Source organism: Antrostomus carolinensis, unplaced genomic scaffold, assembly GCF_000700745.2.
Source record: "Antrostomus carolinensis isolate BGI_N321 unplaced genomic scaffold, ASM70074v2 scaffold7688, whole genome shotgun sequence".
Lineage (NCBI taxonomy): Eukaryota > Metazoa > Chordata > Aves > Caprimulgiformes > Caprimulgidae > Antrostomus > Antrostomus carolinensis.
The window spans coordinates 62,143-80,429 of record NW_010332277.1 but is presented as its reverse complement, the minus strand read 5'-3'; the positions used below and the strand labels follow the sequence as shown (position 1 = coordinate 80,429).

The window sequence follows — 18,287 nt, the reverse complement described above, 5'->3', positions numbered from 1 at the left end:
GCTGCAGTAATATAGCAAATGTATCCTGCTATTTCTTGAATGTTTTGGCTTTGATTTTGAGTTTTAATTTAATAATATTTTTAATTGAATTTCTAGTCTTGCACTGATTTCTTTTAACACCAGTTTTGCTGCTCTCAAGCTCCCGAATGGCATGCAGAATGGTTATTTTATGTAACATTAACACGTAACAGGCTGGATGGAGGCTTGTGGAAAAGTGCCAGCCTTGTTTTTCTATTTGCAGGTTGGCCTGGCCGTGCCTGTGTATGTAAGAAGAGGGCAGGCAGGGTATCAGTCAGCTTTCAGATCTTAAAATTTCTTAATGGATTAGCAAGTGATGGGATTAGGCAAGTGACAGAATATCTTCCTCCCGCAAACCTTTATTTTTGTAAACTGTAAGTCTTGGCAGTATTAGTAGACAGTCTTTTTGAATGTTTCAGAGAGCTTCAGTTCTGTGGCATGAGATGATGAACGTGCCTAACACTCTTTATATACTCAAAATAAACATCATCTTTGTGGGGACTTTGACTTTTTTTCTTTTTTTTTTTTTTTTTCTCTCTCCCAGGATCCTTTAGATCCAACAAGAACAGCCATTGTGATCAGCTCTTTGGTGGCAGGCGGAGTCGCCGAACGTGGGGGTGAACTTTTACCAGGTGACCGCTTGGTGTTTGTAAATGAGAAATCTTTGGACAGCACCACTTTAGCAGAGGCAGTGGAAGTGTTGAAATCTGTGCCCCCAGGTACAGTTTCTCTTGGAATCTGCAAGCCTTTGGTGGTAAGGAGTGATTTTAACTTTTTTCTATTTGATTCTATGATATGTGCAAATTTAGAGTAGAAGTATGTATGCATGTGGAAAGCAACTAAGTTGTTATGCATACACATTGACTTGTCCAGAAATTCTGCATAGCTGGCAAATGGGCAGCTCTATGTCCAAAAGGTCTGACTGGAAAACCAGTGTTCCCAAGTTCTTCCTGAAAGAACATCCACGTGGAATCAGAAGACATGTCCGGACAAACGTACGTGCACTGGCCCTATGCATAGGTGTAACGTGATTCAAGCAATTCAGCAAATCAGTTAAATATGTGCTGAAGTCCATTTCGCTCTAAGACACTGCTAAGTGCTTGCTAGAGCTCCACTGACATCAAAGAAACTTAATCTGTTTGAAGTCAGGACTGTAAATTCAAGTTGAATTTCCTTTTTCTAGAATCAGGGCTTTGGAACAGACAGTAGTTTACTGGAGAACACTGCAGTATTGTTCATCAAGGGCACCCAGGCAAAATTAATTAAAGTAAAGCACCATCTAACAGAAAGTGCTTGTAATTCAAACTGGTAGAGGAGTGGTGAAACAGGAATGTAGGAAGGCTGTTAAATACATTCTTTCCTTTTCTAAAAAGTGATATTTCATTGTTCATATCCTTATATTTGTCTGTCTTTCCCACACCTCTCTTTATTTTTCACTATATCTCTGCTAATATCTTAAAAGAATAAAAGCTGTTGTCTTTGTCTCCTTCGTTTATAACTTTCCTTTTTTATAATTCTGTAACTTCTTCCCATCTCTTATCTAATGGCTGGATCTCCCTCTTCTAGTTTATTGAAAAATGTGTGGGTTTTGTTTGTTTGTTTGTTTTTCCTGACTCATCATTTTGATTGCATTTCTTAGGGAGAAAGCAAAGAGGAGCAGAGCATGCACAGTGTGGATTCCAGCAACATTAAAACCAGCCCTGCATCCCCAGAACCAATAGATAATAATAATTTCTCAATAATACTTGAAGCACCACAGGTATTTGGTTACTCTTTTGGTTCAGTTTAAGTTTATATGCACAGGAAATGATGTTTTAAAGTTAAAAAACATAATATGTCATTGAGATAAGACTTAAGTATCAGAAAGACTTCAGGCTGTATTCCCTCTGAAAGAGACTCCAGCAGCTGACTGTATCCTGATTGTATTGTGAACACTGAGCATATGCGTAGCACTTCCCAGTGCAGTTCCCAGACTGCCTTATCAAATTTACTATGTCATTAAAATACCTTGGGTTGCCTTGGATATGAAATAGGAATGCTGTGTTATGAGTAGTCATAAGTATTTCGTTCAGTTTTGCAAAGAAAGTAAAGTATGGAAGCAGAACACTTTTTATTATAATGAAGCAAAATTAAAAAGTAGTCTAGTGTGTAAGGCAAGCTTGAAATCTGTTCTTCTTCATAGACTTCCTATGTGGTCTTGAGTGATTTCTTTACTCTTTTCCTTAGTTCTCTTCTTTCTTATTTTTGGAGAAATAATTCTGTTTATAGTGGGAAGATAAGGAACTAGAGATAGTGAGAAACTCAGATACCAGGGTAATAGGCAATAATACTGCGATACTGACCTGTGTAGCATGACAGAGATGTGGATATTTTTGAATTTTCATCTGTTCTCAAGTGCAATGGAAAATTTTTATTAATTCACGTTGGTAAGTGCATTCTTTTTAGATCAGAAAATACAGTATTTAAAGGATCATCCAGAACTGCAACACAGTAATAAAAATAAACTTGAGATTTTCTTGTTGTTAAACATGTCTACCTGTTTCTGGATACAAATATATCTTTAATGCTGAAATGGTATATTAGAACCACGAAAAGCAGGATTATTACAGGGTAGATGTAGGTATACTATGCAGAAATTAGCTTGGGCATGATATTTACTGATTTTCCTGATGTAAAATAGAGTTTGTTGTTTTCTGGGTGCATAGGAAGGGTTCCTGGCAGAGCAATTAGTCCTCTGCCAGCTCAGATTATTTAAAAATACTTAATAACATTAGTATTATCTAGGAAGCAGAGAAACAAAGTCTTTTATCTTAAAGTCCTCAATAATAGAGAAACTGGAATGATCAATTTGTACTAAATGCACACAGAGGTATTTGCTTGTATTTTGTTTTATTGTATGTGTGACAGCATTGATAGTAGCTTACAGCAGTAGTATAAAATTTCCATCCATTTATTGTCTTACTTGCTGATATAAGAGCCAGGAGTGGTGTGTCATGATGCCTTCTGCTCTTAGGCACTAGCATAGTGCTGACAAAGCTGACTTGAAAATAAATTTTAAAAAAAGGAACTTGAAGATTTTATTTGCTATAACACTAGACTTTACTGTCATGTTTGCAGTATTCCCTGTTCCATTGGTAGCGTCTGCTACTGCAGTGCAGCAGTCTGTGATTTTACACACCCATCAGGAGAGGGTCCTACAAATTACTGTGTGGGTCTGAGCAAAGTCAACTCTTCTGTACAGCGATAAAGTCGGTGCCTCTTACAGAAGCGTTTGGAGACTAACGATGCTGCAGAAGTGAAGTGAAATGAAATGAAGTAAAGATGAGGGCTGGAGCACCTCTCCTATGAGGACAGGCTGAAAGAGTTGGGGCCGTTCAGCCTGGAGAAGAGAAGGCTCCGGGGAGACCTTCTAGTGGCCTCCCAGTACCTGAAGGGGCTACAAGAAAGCTGGGGAGGGACTTTTCATAAGGACAGTTAATGACAAAACAAGGGGAAATGGGTTTAAACTGAAAGAGGGGAGGTTTAGATGAGATATTAGGAAGAAGTTCTTCACTGTGAGGGTGGTCAGACACTGGAACAGGTTGCCCAAGGAAGTTGTAGGTGCCCCCTCCCTGGAAGTGTTGAAGGCCAGGCTGGATGAGGCTTTGAGCAACCTGGTCTAGTGGGAGGTGTCCCTGCTCAGGTCAGGGGGGTTGGAACTGGATGATCTTTAAGGTCCCTTCCAACCCAAACCATTCTATGAAGAGAATTAGAATCTCTTCAGACTGGGTATTTTTTGAGATTGAGGTACACACAGGTCAAATACATTGAAGGAATATTTAATGCTTATGAAAAATGTGCTAATTTCTAGAGAGCTAATGTTCTGCTTTCATGCCAGCTAGTACTACTGCACTGTTTCCTTGTGCTCTCGTCTGTCTCTTGTTTTCTCTCCTGCCTCTCATTTGAACTGTGCAAACATTTTGCAAGCATCTGGGGTAGGATTTTTTTCTTCTGCATTTGTACAAACCTAACAAACCAGGATTCTGACACTAAAGGTCAGAAACAGTGAAGTACCTCGGGGAGTCTGGGAAGGGGCAGGAAGCAGAAAGAACAACGTTTTGATTGAGGAGCCCCGAATCTGTAGATTGGTTTCAGTGTTGGGGTTGTGGTGCCTTGAAGATTGGATTTGGGCATAGGTACTTGGTGGCCTGAAGAAAGGAGAGGGAAAGCTTTCTGTGTGGGGAAAGCTTCCTGGTGCAAGACATAACATTTCAGACGCCTGTGCAGACCCACTCTGAGCCAAGGAATTGCACCCCAATCAGGACAGAGCATTGGAAACTGGAGAGGCACGTGACAAATCCCAGAAAAATAACTGCTGAGTGAGATCTTTTGGAGTGGGTTTTAATACCTTTTCTCTTAGCTTTGTTGTTTGTTTTTTTATTATTTGTTGCTCTGTGGTTTGAATTTATTTTTTGAGGATATGGGTCATCCATTTCCCCTCTCCCTCAGGTTAAAATATAGTTCGGTATATCTACGGAAGGGACAAATTTGTGTGGCCTTTGGTTTGGTTTTGGGGGGTTTTTTGTTGGTTTTGTTTGTTTTGTTTTTGTTGTTGTTGTTATTTAGCATTTGATTTTTTTAATTGTTTGGGGGTTTTTTTGTTTACTTGCTGATACGGTTGCATAAGCAAACTCTCAGGCTGTTGTTTATTTAACTGATAGCATTGTAAGAAGTGTACATAAAGCAATAAGAAATAAGCACAGAGATACTTTAGCCGGATTTATATATAATTTTTTCCTGTAGGTTTTTTAGTGCTGTTTAATAATTCACATTCCCTGACTTCAGCCCAGATTAGTTGTTCTGAATGGCTGCAGCAATATCTAAGCTGTGCTACTTAAATTTCTTTATATTTTTTAAAAAAATTGCAATGTCTACTTTGGGTGTTAGAATCATAAGTCAGAGACTTCATTTTCTTTTAGAAAATGCAAAAGGTAGAAGATTTTAAATTTAAAAATCAGGATGTACTGTTAACGCGGGCCTAACATAAAACATAGCAAGAAACAAAATGTAAAAATCTGTATTCCTGTAATGTTTTATGCAGGGTTTCAGAGATGAAACACCTTTCAAAGAAGAGCTTGTTGATGAACCAATTTTGAACTTGGGACGGTCATTTCAGCTTTCTCAAAATGACAATGAGTATGAGAAGGAGTCCTGGGAGATGCATGAATTTCTGAAACCCAGAAGAGAAGAAATGGATGAAGAACGGGAAATGTTGGTGGATGATGAGTATGAAGAAGATTCAGACTTCCTGAAATATAATGCATCCTATGAACAGAAGGTAATTTCAGAGAGGAACCTCAATACAGAACAATGGACAAAGCAGCTTGAGACTAGGGAAATACAAGACTTAAGATCCGGTGTTAGCTTAAGTCCTAAGCAGTCCCTGGAATATCCCTTCAGTAAAGATCCAATGGTAAGGAATGCTGTGTTGGTCTCAGTGCTGCACCCTGACCATCAGACCCATACCTCCAGGCAAATTCCAGACCTAAACTCTGTAAGGAATCTTTCTAGTGTTATAATTACCAGATAAGATCTAGGTACCTCTAACAGACACCAGTCTGGCCTTTTGTTGGAAGGTTCTTTTGGTTACTTGGTGTCTGTATATTTAACTTCTTGAATGAGGTAGTGCTGTGGTTGGTGTATTTATGGGTATCCTGTACTTGCATCTTCTTTCCCATCTCTGAGTTGTGGGCTCAGATCTTTTTTGCAAGCTGTACTAGTATGGTACATATCAGTAACAGCAGAATGTCAGTTCATGCTTTTAATAGTCCAGGGCCTTCAGCAGCAATGTCAGTGAAAGGAACTGCCTTTTTTCCTCATTATTTTTAATCCAAATCAGCTCCTTGAGCCACATAGTGCAGCTGAGTGAAAAATGATATGGTGGGAGCAATTGTAGCAAGCATACTGGTGGGTGAAGGAGTAGGAGACAGAGCTTAAGGTAAATTGCAAAACTCTATGTGTCATCCTCAAGTATTTTGAGGGTTGTTTGATTTTTTAATTTTTTTTTCCTTCTGAGTCTTTGTTCATTCATTTGCCAAACAAAAAAGTTATAATATCAGCCTTCCATGGACCAGCTTCCAAGATGTATGCTTTTATATGAAAAACATGGAGTGGGAAAGGATTTAATATCATAGCTATGGAGAATTTCAGATTTTGTTTGGCTTGTCCCCTTACACACTGTGTACATAAACAGGCTAAAATGCAGCTTCTAGTGATAGATGTATAGCAGAGTGTGCAGTATGAAATGTAGATGTTTGTCACTTAAAAACAACAAATGAGTAAGAGTAAAGAACTTCTTGTCTGGATTACAGGCAGTTGCTTCATATTGCAATTGAGCAGTTAGTATTTCATAGTTATCTGAATAAATACGAGAATGTATCTGGGAAAATGTAATGTTTGCTGTAAAAAATGATTTTCATGTCAAATACTCTTGTTTAAGTTGATACCATTGCTTTCTAACTTTAATTTTTATTTTTTTTTCTCTTCTGTGAAGTGTGAAGAAAATGTTAGCGTAAGTTCACTCTCTTCTGGAACCACAGCACAGGGTGGCTACCAAAAAGACATATTTGATACTGAAACTACCCAGTCAGGAGCAAAAAACAAGATGGAATTAGGTTTGTAAGAAGCTTTTTCTTTATCTTGTCCTTTCATATTTACAAATTTAAATTTTATACCAAAATACAAAGTCTTTCAAATGATAAAATATTCAAATGAAGACTTCTGCAGCCTCAAGACAGTCTGTCTTTCAATAGGTTTCACCTTCATGATCTGGCTTCCTCCTCCAAATCTTTACCTACAGTTGTCACAAGTGATATTGAAAGTGGCTGCAGCTTTGCATTGCCTATGCAGAATCTCTTCTGTGTAGCTATGTCCACAGGAGGACTCCATGCATAAGTATAATAGCTCATGGCTGTAATTTCTGTCAGAGGTTTGTCTCAGTCATTTTGATTGCTGATTTTATAAATTTTTGCACTTTAAAAAAAAAAAAAAAAGTGGCAGGCTGTGGAGGTAACGTTGCCACAACCAAAATTTGCAGGTAAACTCTATGGTAGATAATTGCCCCATATATCTTGGTTTTGTAATCTGTGCTCAGAAGCAAAGTTTCTTCTTGTCAGATGGCCAGAGATGGGTGGTTAGAATTTGGTAGATCATCAGGAAACTAAATTTGTCAGCCTGCCTGAGAGAGCACTTACTGGCTGGGAGAAAGGTTGGGTTGTTTCCTGTCTTTGCCACCTGCATCTTGTAGAGCAGACACTATTTAAGCTGCAGTGGCAGACTGACAACTCTTGCAAGGAGCTCTGGTGGTTTATTAATATTGATATTTATGTTACCAAAATGACTTTAGTCTTCCCCAGTGTGATGGGTTTATGTGCTGGAGCAGGGCTTTGCACCGCTCTCCCTCCATGAAGGATGGATTCACTATTTCTAATCAGGTGTTTTTGTGAGGAGCCTCTGTCATGTAGGTTGTACCCAAGCATGTCTCAGTTCCACAAAGATTTGGCATTTCCCATTACTGCTTGACTGCAGGTACATCAGAAGCAAGGTGCTATGAAAGTGTTTAGGGTGGTTTAAATTTCCTTCAGAAATAAATGTTCTATATCTCTAAGCCTCTTGATCATCACACAACATCTGCATTTGGAGCATGGTGAGCTGAGGGCTTTATTTCCAAGGGTGATAACTGGTAGGTGCAGGGATAGAGGAAGCAAAAGTTTACACCTATACCTTTTCTTCTTCAGGTACAAAGCTTCAAATTGACTCTAAAGGACACAGGCTTGCTGTTGATCTGGAAGCTGTTGAAACAGAAGAACTAAAAGGAGATTATGTTTTTTCCAAGAACCAGGAATCTGGGAAAGTTACTACCTCAACTCAGTCCAGAACAGTGTTGTGCAGGTATAGAGAAAAATTTCAGTTTTCAGATGATTTTCAATTAATACTCTAAATTTTCTTCTTGCTTTCCTTAGCTGACTGATCATCAAAAGCTGTGTTAAACAATAAGGTGTGCACAGGTGGTCAGTTCTGTGACTTTTGCCCAAGCAGCTGAATTTTGCTTTACAACCTTATTGAATCTTTACTTCCCATGTTTCCTCTCCTGAGTACTGCGACAGAAAAATTGCAAATGCCTCTGCTACCTGCTTCACTTCACAGTGAGGGGAGCATGTATGTGGCCTGAAGGAGAGGGACGTAGCCTTTCCCAGCAGCATTGGTCATTACTCTCCCTGTTGCTCCTTATCACAACTCTCTCCTCTTGATTTTCTGTTTCCTTCCTTCTGAGAAGAGCAGTTCAGCCATGGCTCTCAGGTCTGTGCAGGAAATTTTAGTCTTGCTGGTGCTACAGAGAAGCCTTGAGCTGGCACTGGTTGTAGGTATTCGCCACATCTGTCAAGTGTCCCATACTTCCCCCACCAGTTTTGAGTGAGTGAGTAGTGGATCTGCTTTGGGGAGTGTTGATTCAAATCCTCAGTACTTCCCTAATTCATCTGTAGCCTTCCCTCACAGGGAAAGCAGCTCAACAGCAAGGTGAGGGGGTTCTCTCCAGCATCCTACTTCCTTTTTGCAGTATGAGAGTAGCATTTACAGCCCTCAGGACCTACAGAAAATGTGTACAAGGATGTAGTGTTTCAACCTGTCTGTGGGGGCATGCAATTCCATACTTCCATTCCTATTCTCTGATTAGGTGAGTCACATAGAGTATAAAAGTTCAGTTAACACTGTGTTCTGGGGTGTTTAATAGAATACACTGGATCTGTTCTCCTAGTTGCATCATGATCTGCTTTCTGGTCAGCTAGATTGGTTTTATCATGTTTATATCCCTCTATAAGAATCACAGCATATTTATCAGAAAGTAAATGTTAATTTCTTCAATAGTAATTTTCAATGAGTAAAGGAGTGCAGATTTGTGTATCACAGAGCAGCTTATAAATATGGCCTGCCTGTCATGTTTATTTCTGGAGCGTTCCTTAAGTACATTTAAACCTAAATAGAAAAATTCCTGTCTAGTTTGTTGACTCTGCACATTTGGTTTAAACTGGTCAGTGTGAGAAGGTGTTGCTGTCTCACTGCCAGGTACAAAATATGTAAGGAATTGCAACCTGGCATGGGTGATGTCTTTTTTATTTTTTATTCTTCCCCATCCTCTGCCCCTAAATTAGTGAATTACCTGAGAGAGAAGAAGGAGAAGGAGAAGAAACTCCAAACTTCAGCCACTGGGGACCACCACGGACGTATGTTCATGTGATTACATTATTTCTTCCCATTTACCTTATGTCTGTTTTCTGTGAGACCAATGATTTGGGGTTTCATGTTTTTGGTGTTGGTTTTTCCTCCCGCCCTCCCCCCCCCTCTTCTGATAGTAACTTTAAGGTACTTGTCTGCCTTGGGCTTTCTTAGATACAGTTAATTTTTAACAGATGTTCAACAGAATTATGCCTTCTATTTATACAGCTGACTTGGGAAAGCTTGTCAGGTTTACGTTGTGGATGACCTACAAGTTCTTGCTCATTGAATAACTATTAGGTGTGAACAATATACATAGTGTTGCTGTCTCCTTTGCCATGGGTTCTCTGCTAAACTTAATGGCAGAATTCTAAATTGCCAAGCCAAGTTTTAGCCACATCCTTGTTGTATTGTTGACATTTTTAGGTGAATTGTTTTTATGGTCCTAAGTAAAATATGATCAGAAAATTTCTGCTTAAGATGATAAATATGCGTCTGATACACTGAAGTCAGTGTTCAGAAAGTTGTATGAAACACTTTATTCTTTATCTAGCATACCACTGGCAGTATTTGTCATTTCCAGGCAATTTGCTCAAACTGGAAGAGGATGAGGGTCTACTTGAAGACCTGCCTGTCTTACCCTGACTTTCTCTGAAATAAAAGCCTGTTGGAAGGGCAGTGAGCATGGGTTGGCAGCAGAATTTTACTCTTTTTGTCGAGTGAGGTCTTACTCAGGGTAAAAAGCCACCTCTGTTGAGAGCATTCTTAGGCTTGTGACTTTATCCTTTTATTCTAGTAAATCTTCTTGAAAGACCAGAAGTTTACGTTTATTTAAGGCTTTGCATTTATAATTTACAAAACTGTTTCAGTCTGTTGAACCACTGCATGTGTTTTTTCAGTGTTGAGATCTTTAGAGACCCTAACGTGTCTCTTGGAATCAGTATTGTTGGTGGACAGACTGTCATAAAGCGCCTGAAAAATGGAGAAGAACTTAAAGGGATCTTTATCAAACAAGTTTTGGAAGACAGCCCGGCAGGAAGAACAAGGGCTTTAAAAACTGGAGACAAAATAATTGAGGTAAATGCTGATAAACCTACTTTTTCATTGTAAGAAATAAAGATTGACTCTGAAAGGTTTGAGAGGAAGGAGGGACAAAATACCACCACCACTTCATGATGTGTTGATGATACTGTGTTTTGAAAACCGAAAGAAACCCCTGGTGTTGTCTTGTCTTCTTTTTAAGGTCTGACTGTGGAGCTCTTAACATTCTCCTCTTTGTTTAAGAAAATATAGGTCCTGGTATTTCATTGGGAAATAAAAAAAGAAGAGAGTGCCCTCTTCCTATATAAATGAGTAATAAGTTATAGCATACTTTTGTAAGTTATAATATATACAAGAACAGATGCTTCATACTGAAATTTGGTCTGTTCTTTTGTGTGTGTTAATTTGAAATAGTTAACAGTCTGATTAACTACTATTTGGGGGAATTCTTTGATTCTGGCAGGTGCTGTAAGGGAGAAAATAGTTCCTGGCTTTTATCTCTGGTTTTGTGTTGACTTTTTACTCATTTTTCTCCAAATGAATACTGTTCAATCTGGGTTCCCAAGCTGATAGTGCTGTTCTTGTATGTGCTTTAGGGTCGTGTGTGAGGTTTAGTTCACAAACAGGTAAAATCTGAGACAGCTGTATTATACCTACCATTATATATAAGGTTCTCTATAATCTTATTCCTTATGCTTTTATGTGCAAAGGTGGCTTTGGTAAACATATGACTACCTTTTAATTATGAATACTAAGTAATATACTTTTAGTTAAACCATCATGGAAATATACTTTAAAAATAATTTCTCTTGACTGCTTTCAGTACCTTTTTCAGATATGATAAATCTTCTGTGAATGTGTGTGAACTCTTGGAATGACTCTATGCCAAAAACAAGCTACCTAATAAAAATAAACATTGTTTGTTAGGTTTCTGGGGTAGACCTACAAAACGCCACACATGAGGAAGCAGTAGAAGCTATCAAGAATGCGGGAAATCCTGTTGTGTTTGTGGTTCAGGGTTTGTCTAACATACCAAAAGTAAGTTTATTTGTATTTTTATTCCAAAACTTAATAAATGTGTAATACTCATCTCATTTTAAACTTGGCTAAATTTATTTCAGCAATTTTCATCAGTTTTTGTATCCATCCTTTCTGTCAGAGTTTCTGCTTATTGACCACGTGATTGATTGATTTGGCCTGGTTTGAAACCTTGTTTCTCTGATGTAAATCAAGTAGATGTAAATATGTTGACTAGGTCTTAATTCAGTTCTCCCACCTGTGTAAATTGCATCTGGCCCTGGATATTTTAATTTGTTCATGTTTCAAAATCTAAAAATACAGTCTTATCCAAATGAACAGAAGTGTAATTAAAATTAGCCAGGTTCACACTAGCAACTGTGTAAAATATGTCATCAAAGGGACCTGAAGTAGTTATTTGGGAGCAAGAGATGCCTCCTCATCTGCAAGGCCAAGGCAAGAAACCTTTTAATGCCACAGGAGGAAAAGGTGTACAATTCTGCCTGCCTTGAAGTACACACAAAACCCCCAAGCCTTCTGTGTACTTTTGGTATAATCTGACAATTTAATTGAGAATTTTGATGGATTAGTAGACCTGAGGAGATTTTTTTGACAACTGTAGACAAATCTGGCACAACTGTGTCCATTATTTTTCTAGTACTCCAGGGAGTCTTTCAAAATCTATTAAGACTTTCACCAGCTATGCTGGGAAGGTGGTCAAGCAGCGATGGCAAAAATTACAGTGATGGTAACTGAGTTGGCTCCCTTTCTGTATCAGCTTTTTCACAGGAAAGATCTAAAAACATTGTCAGTCCATTCAAGTGTTCAGCTGCATCTCTGACCCCTTACTTTCCTAGTCAGTCTAGAGAGATCAAGGGAAAGATGGATAACTTGAAATTTGAGTTGCTTTGCTTTGAACTGTAGGCTGTAGGAAACAGGACGTTCACAGACTTTCAGCACTGCTGCACAGTCCCAACTTCCAATCACCAAAATAAGGTGCTGGCAGAGGAGTGGGAATGTATTACACTTTGAAATAATAAAGGACAGCAAGGAGGAATATTAAATGGAGGCTAAACACGCTGTCTTTTATAAGGTGTCTGTGTGCATGGACACTGGTGTCTATCCGAATAATGAAGAACTGACACTTCAGGAGTCCGTGCTGAGCTCTGTATGGTGGATCTACGTCCATGTTGTTGACTTCAGGGTAATTTTTAATTGAATGAAGAGAGATGGGGCTAGTTATCAAACAGTGAGCACTAAAAAAGTAGAAACTGTTGGTAAATGCAGTAAAAGAATGTAATTTAAGGACTGCACTGCAATGCCCTTCTAACTGGGGCAAAATGAAGAGTGCACTCGGTAGCTTTATAGTTGTCATTATGTAGCTTTTGGATGTTTGTTTTGCAGCTATAATGATCTTTCTAATGTGTAATATATGCATTGTTTTTCAGGTGGTTCCTGCCGTACAGCCTAAGGGAGTCAAAGTCAGCAAAGATCAGGATGCAGAGAAAGAAAATAAGAGTGAAAAGGTATTAATTCCATTCTATGCTATACTCGAGTTTTACTAAATCAAATGGTATACTAGCATGCATTATAACTGTATGATAAGCCCCCCCTGAAGTCTGAAATGAAATTTGAAGTGGTTTGTTGAAATATCTTTGATTGAAGTAATTTTTGCCAAATTTCTGCCAAATACAAGGCAGGTTTCTGACTAATGTTCTGTGGATCTCCCCTGGGAGCTGAAACCCTGTACTTATTGGAGCTCTTCACTGGCATCTTTCTGGAAGTACCTGCTTTGCTCCACGTGGAGGCAAATTGATTCTCTTTGTTCAGTAGAAACAGAGAAATAATAACATGTACACAAATGATACCCTTAATGTGAGGCTGGCTGAAATTCAGTAAAATCATGTTATAGGATAATTAAATCCGCTAAGTCTCCTATGATTCCCATTCCTGTGTAAAACAAGGAAATGACCAAGTGATCTGTAGCTGACCAGCTAATTGTGAAGCAATTACTGCACAGTAACTTTCAAGCAACCTCACAGCAGATTTAAAAGAGAAAAAATCTGTTTGGTCTAAGCCAGTGGATTTGTTTTGATTGCTGCAATAAGGGAAAAATTTAATTTCTCATTCCCAACCAGATTGCTCTAATGGCCCAGGTATTTTCCTGTGGGAACTGTGCCAGCTGATACTCAGGTACTTTAAGGGTGTCAGAACTGGAGGAGCAGAGACAGAATTAGTGCAGACAATAACTTTTGCCTGGTGCAGTTTAACATGCCAACTACAAATACAATGAGCTTTCATTTGATCCTACTGGGCAGTGTGGTGAGTGCTGGATAACTGCAAAGGCCTTCTTGCATCCAAAAGCTTTTTTTCTCAGACTCCTTTCAGATGCTGTCAGATACAGAAGCTATGAGGATCACTTATTCAAAAACATCAAGAAAGGTGTTGAAATCATGCTTTCATGCCAGTGGATAATACTTATAATGAAGCAGTTACAATCCCCTTTTTTTTTGGTTTTGTTATCTATATTTCTAATCTCAAAAGTGCTCATCCTCTTGCAGTGTGCTGCTTTTAATCTCTGGGACTCCAGTGTGTTCCATTCTATGGTGTGCGGAGGTTAAAGAGGGAGCCTAATCTTTTCCAAACCTTTTTCATCTATTGGTGCTGTAAACTAGTGGGTGGAATATAGAAGAGCTTCGGTGCATAAATATGTAGCTCCCTTTTTAGCTTTGAACATTGATTCACAAAGCAGTCATACTGTGCTACAGTAGGGGCATCTCTGAGTTGGAAGGAGTTGCTGTTACTGGATTACTAGGCTGCATCCCTATGGGGAATCAATGATATTTCTAGTCCAGTCTTCAAAGTGGCACAAAAGAGTTTGGTTTGAAAGCAGCCACATCCAGCTGGAACATCTGCCTGTTCCTGTATGATGAATTATCTTTTCAATACCAAAGGTTTTCTCTTATTTGTTGGTATTTATCCTCCTCTATTGATCTGTTTGTTTAAAAATTATCACTTGAAGTAATTTATATAAAACCACTTAAAACAATTGAGCTTCTTGTGGACAAACCAGATATTAACATTAGTTTGCTGTCTGGCTATGTAAACTACACTTTTTCCTCTGTGCTGGGAAGAGCTGTGTGAATACAAAAACGTGGTGTAGTGGGGTACTCCAGCACAATTTACTCATCTGGCTTTTCAGCAGGTCAAGAAGAACGAGAGAAGCTTGTCCTGAGCCATAGCAAACTGCTGGATAAGATTAGGTGTCCTATGTAATTTCACACAGACTTTATAACAAATATTTAAGGTCTTAAAAAGCCAAAGAGTCAACATTTAGACTAAGAGTTATTACTAAATTACAGTGATACTACTGATTTGTTACAGGCAGCTGAATGTGGGGCTGCAGGTTTTCCATCTTTACCTGCTTGGTAATGTGGAATGTGAGTCCTCCTTCTCATGCTTCCTGGATCTTCTGGATTTCGTCCAGTTCTACCTGTGTTGACATCAAGCAGAAAGTGGGAGGAGTCTTTGGTGTATTGTGTTCTTTGGGGGAACAACTGATGTGTTTCCAAGTTATTATACACTCTTACTACTATTGAATGGAATTAATTTCATTTATTATTGTTATCACAGAATCACAGAATATTAGGGATTGGAAGGGACCTCAAAAGATCATCCAGTCCAATCCCCCTGGCAAAGCAGGAACCTCAATGAGATCACACAGGAAGGCGTCCAGGCGGGTTTTGAATGTCTCCAGAGAAGGAGACTCCACCCCCTCCCTGGGCAGCCTGTCCCAGGGCTCTGTCACCCTCACTGGAAAGAAGTTTCTTCTCAAGTTGAAGCAGAACCTCCTGTGTTCCAGCTCACACCCATTGCCCCTTGTCCTACCATTGGGCATCACTGAGAAGAGCCTGGCTCCATCCTCCTGACATTCGCCCTGAACATATTTATAAACATTAATGAGGTCACCCCCTCAGCCTCCTCTTCTCCAAGCTAAAGAGCCCCAGCTCCCTCAGCCTTTCCTCAGCAGGGAGATGCTCCACTCCCTTCATCATCTTGGTGGCTCTGTGCTGGACTCTCTCCAGCAGTTCCCTGTCCTTCCTGAACTGTGGGGCCCAGAACTGGACACAATATTCCAGATGGGGCCTCACCAGGGCAGAGTAGAGGGGGAGGAGAACCTCTCTTGACCTACTAACCACCCCCCTTCTAATGCACCCCAGGATGCCATTGGCCTTCCTGGCCACAAGGGCACAGTAGCCATGAAGACAGTTATGCTGTCTTCAATGCAGCACTTCCCTGTAACGTTTTTTAAATTGATGGGGTGATGTATATCTTATCTCACAAAGTTTTCTATGTAGCTTGCATTGCAGTTTAGTAGTTAGACTCCTCTGTACAAATTCAGGCTCTAGATTTGAAAAATCCATATACAGGTTCAGCTTTCATTGCACACAGTGAAGAATTTTATTTTGAATTTGATGTTTGGGTGTTGAGTTGTATTTCCCATCTATAGAAGAAATTAATTACGGGCATTCTGGTTGCACTAATGGCATATCGTACTCAGTGTTCCCTTCCTAAAGTGCATCCTGCTATTAGTAGGGAGGTTGCATGGGATGCAGTTGAATGTAATTTAGTGAAATCGTGTAGCAAACTAAGGCATGAGACAGTTACTTAGAGCTATAAAAACAGTAGCTCGGACGAACAAGCACTTGTTTTCATTAGATTCAGAGCCTATCCTCTATGCCTGCTATGCGCCGCTATATGCATCATTATAGGAGCTGCCTGTATTTATGTGAGGTAATAGAATTTTATTGTAAGTTATAATTCAAAGTCTTTTTTTAAATTTAAGCCAAAATATAGATGAACTGTTATGTTTAAATATTTGTACATTCACTAAGAAGATTGAATCTGTATTTTGTATTTAAAAGTTTGACTTATCAGTACCAAACAGTTTTGTTGTCTCTAATGAGAAATGAGCTATAACTTAATATTTGTTTTTAACCCTAGATTAATGTTCACAGTTTTGTGTTTCTGGTGATTCACAAGTATTTTGTCAGCAAGTAAATGTGCATGCACAATTGTATTTTCTTGTTTGATGTTCAGAGTCATTTCTTGTTCTGATTTCTTGCATAAAAAGCCTATGCTGCAGAGTTCAGCATTGTAATTAAGTGCTGTGTGTATATATATATATATATTTGTGTATATATATATGTGTGTGTGTGTATATATATATATACACACATACAGCACAGTAGACAACAGGATTTTTTATTTCTTGTGCATGGAGGTTACAAAACATCTGTTTGTCTTTGAATTCGTTAGAGACAATATGGGGCTCCACCTCCAATGAAATTGCCACCACCTTATAGAGCACTTGAAAGACTTCATGCAGAGGAACCCAACGTGGATGAAGAGGAGGATGAGGATGCTTGTGCAGAGAGTGAGTAGTGCCATAATCATTACGTCAGATTACATTTATGGAACACAATCAGACTGTGATAAATGTATCTGCTGTTTCTTGCTTGTATTCTGGGAAGCAGTGCTCAGTGTGGCAATAGCATCTAATCCTCAACCTCGTCCTTACCCAGGGCTTCTGATTTGTAATTTAGACAGTTCCAGCCAGGCTCATGTAGCTCAGCTCTTCTGAAGAGATGTAGGAAGGGCTCTGTTTCTTTTCAGTCTAAAAACATCTAAGCAATGTCTAGAGGACTTACTTTGGCAGTGGTGTCAGCAGTGAAAGGCAGATGTTGTGCTTTACTGCTGTAATTGCAGTGGTAGTTGACCATACGTAGGTTGAGAACCCCTGGTGCTTAGACCTTTTCCAGAAAAACCTCCAGCTGATTTCAGACAGTGCTATTCAAGCAAAATATTTTCCTTTAAAAAGAAAAATCTGCTGATTTATTGTTTCAGTACTCTACTGAAAAAAAGGATCCCCTTTTTTTGTAGTACCTCTTATGGAAAAGGTTCTGCAGTTGTCCAGTTCTGGGTTTTGCAGTGAATTATGATGATATGCACTCTGTGGAGGAGTAGAGACCTAAAGGGTGGGATGCAGAGCAACTTGAGAGCTCCTGGCAGTGTGACTTAGATTCCAGCATGCTGCTTTGTTAATTACAACTTTGGATAAACAGAATATTATTATCCATAGCTTACCTTCCAGTAAAATATGTAGGAATACTAAAGTTGCAGTTAGAAGTCCTAAATTATTTTTTAAAATTAGTTACCTTTTATTTTTTTCTCTTTATACTCTCTTGTACCAAATCAGCATACATGTGGGGTTTTTGTTGGGGTTTGCTTTCTTGTTTTTGGGGGGTTTTTTTTGCTACAGTGGTTTTTCTCATGATCTTTTGTCTTGGAGTGTTTTTTGTTTGCACTAGTTATGGGTAAGCCAGAGCAGAGAGATGCTTTTGTAGCTTTTGACCTTGAAGCGACCATGGCTCCCATTCAGAGTGGAAGCTCCTAATTTGGGGCCTGCTGGTGGGAAAGCTCTTCCAGCTGCTCTTGCTGATTTTCTTGGCAATGGCATGCCATTGAAGCTGAGATAATTAATGAGTTTGGTTGGTTTGTCACTTTTAGGGCTGCTTTGGTGGAGATGAGAAGGTTTTTGGAAGGTTGTTCTCATGGAAACAGTAATGGGGGCAGAGAAGCAGGGTGTTCAGCTTTGCCTCTTTTGATTTAAGGGAAAGCTGTGAGTTCTTGAATTGACTGAGATTTTTCCAGAACTCCCCCTTACTGAGTTTGTCATCTCATCTGTTTGGAGTGTGCCACATAGTTACCTCGAGAAGGTTTTTCAGTATTTTTGTGGGGACTGGTAGTCAGGAGGAGCATTTGACTGCAGACTCTGTGGATGTTGGATTGAATATAACTTGAGCTTTCAAACCAACCCTATAAACTTCCAATTGTAGCAAACTGATTTCAGCTTGTTATTGAAGTTATAATTCCCAGTTAAAAAAAACATTTGATAA

General features: G+C 39.1%; 1 protein-coding gene across 1 annotated transcript in view; it reads left to right on the top strand.

Moving 5' to 3' along the window:
• PATJ (PATJ crumbs cell polarity complex component) overlaps nucleotides 1-18,287 on the top strand; it is a gene marked incomplete at its 3' end in the record, with an annotated part of 115,933 nt that overhangs the window by 46,194 nt on the left and 51,452 nt on the right. The window contains exons 17-26 of the mRNA XM_010173458.1: nucleotides 563-772; nucleotides 1,658-1,777; nucleotides 5,099-5,470; nucleotides 6,551-6,671; nucleotides 7,794-7,947; nucleotides 9,207-9,278; nucleotides 10,170-10,347; nucleotides 11,239-11,349; nucleotides 12,777-12,854; nucleotides 16,648-16,765. Coding sequence (XP_010171760.1) covers nucleotides 563-772; nucleotides 1,658-1,777; nucleotides 5,099-5,470; nucleotides 6,551-6,671; nucleotides 7,794-7,947; nucleotides 9,207-9,278; nucleotides 10,170-10,347; nucleotides 11,239-11,349; nucleotides 12,777-12,854; nucleotides 16,648-16,765 — 1,534 coding nt within the window. The remainder of the gene's footprint in view (nucleotides 1-562; nucleotides 773-1,657; nucleotides 1,778-5,098; nucleotides 5,471-6,550; nucleotides 6,672-7,793; nucleotides 7,948-9,206; nucleotides 9,279-10,169; nucleotides 10,348-11,238; nucleotides 11,350-12,776; nucleotides 12,855-16,647; nucleotides 16,766-18,287) is intronic.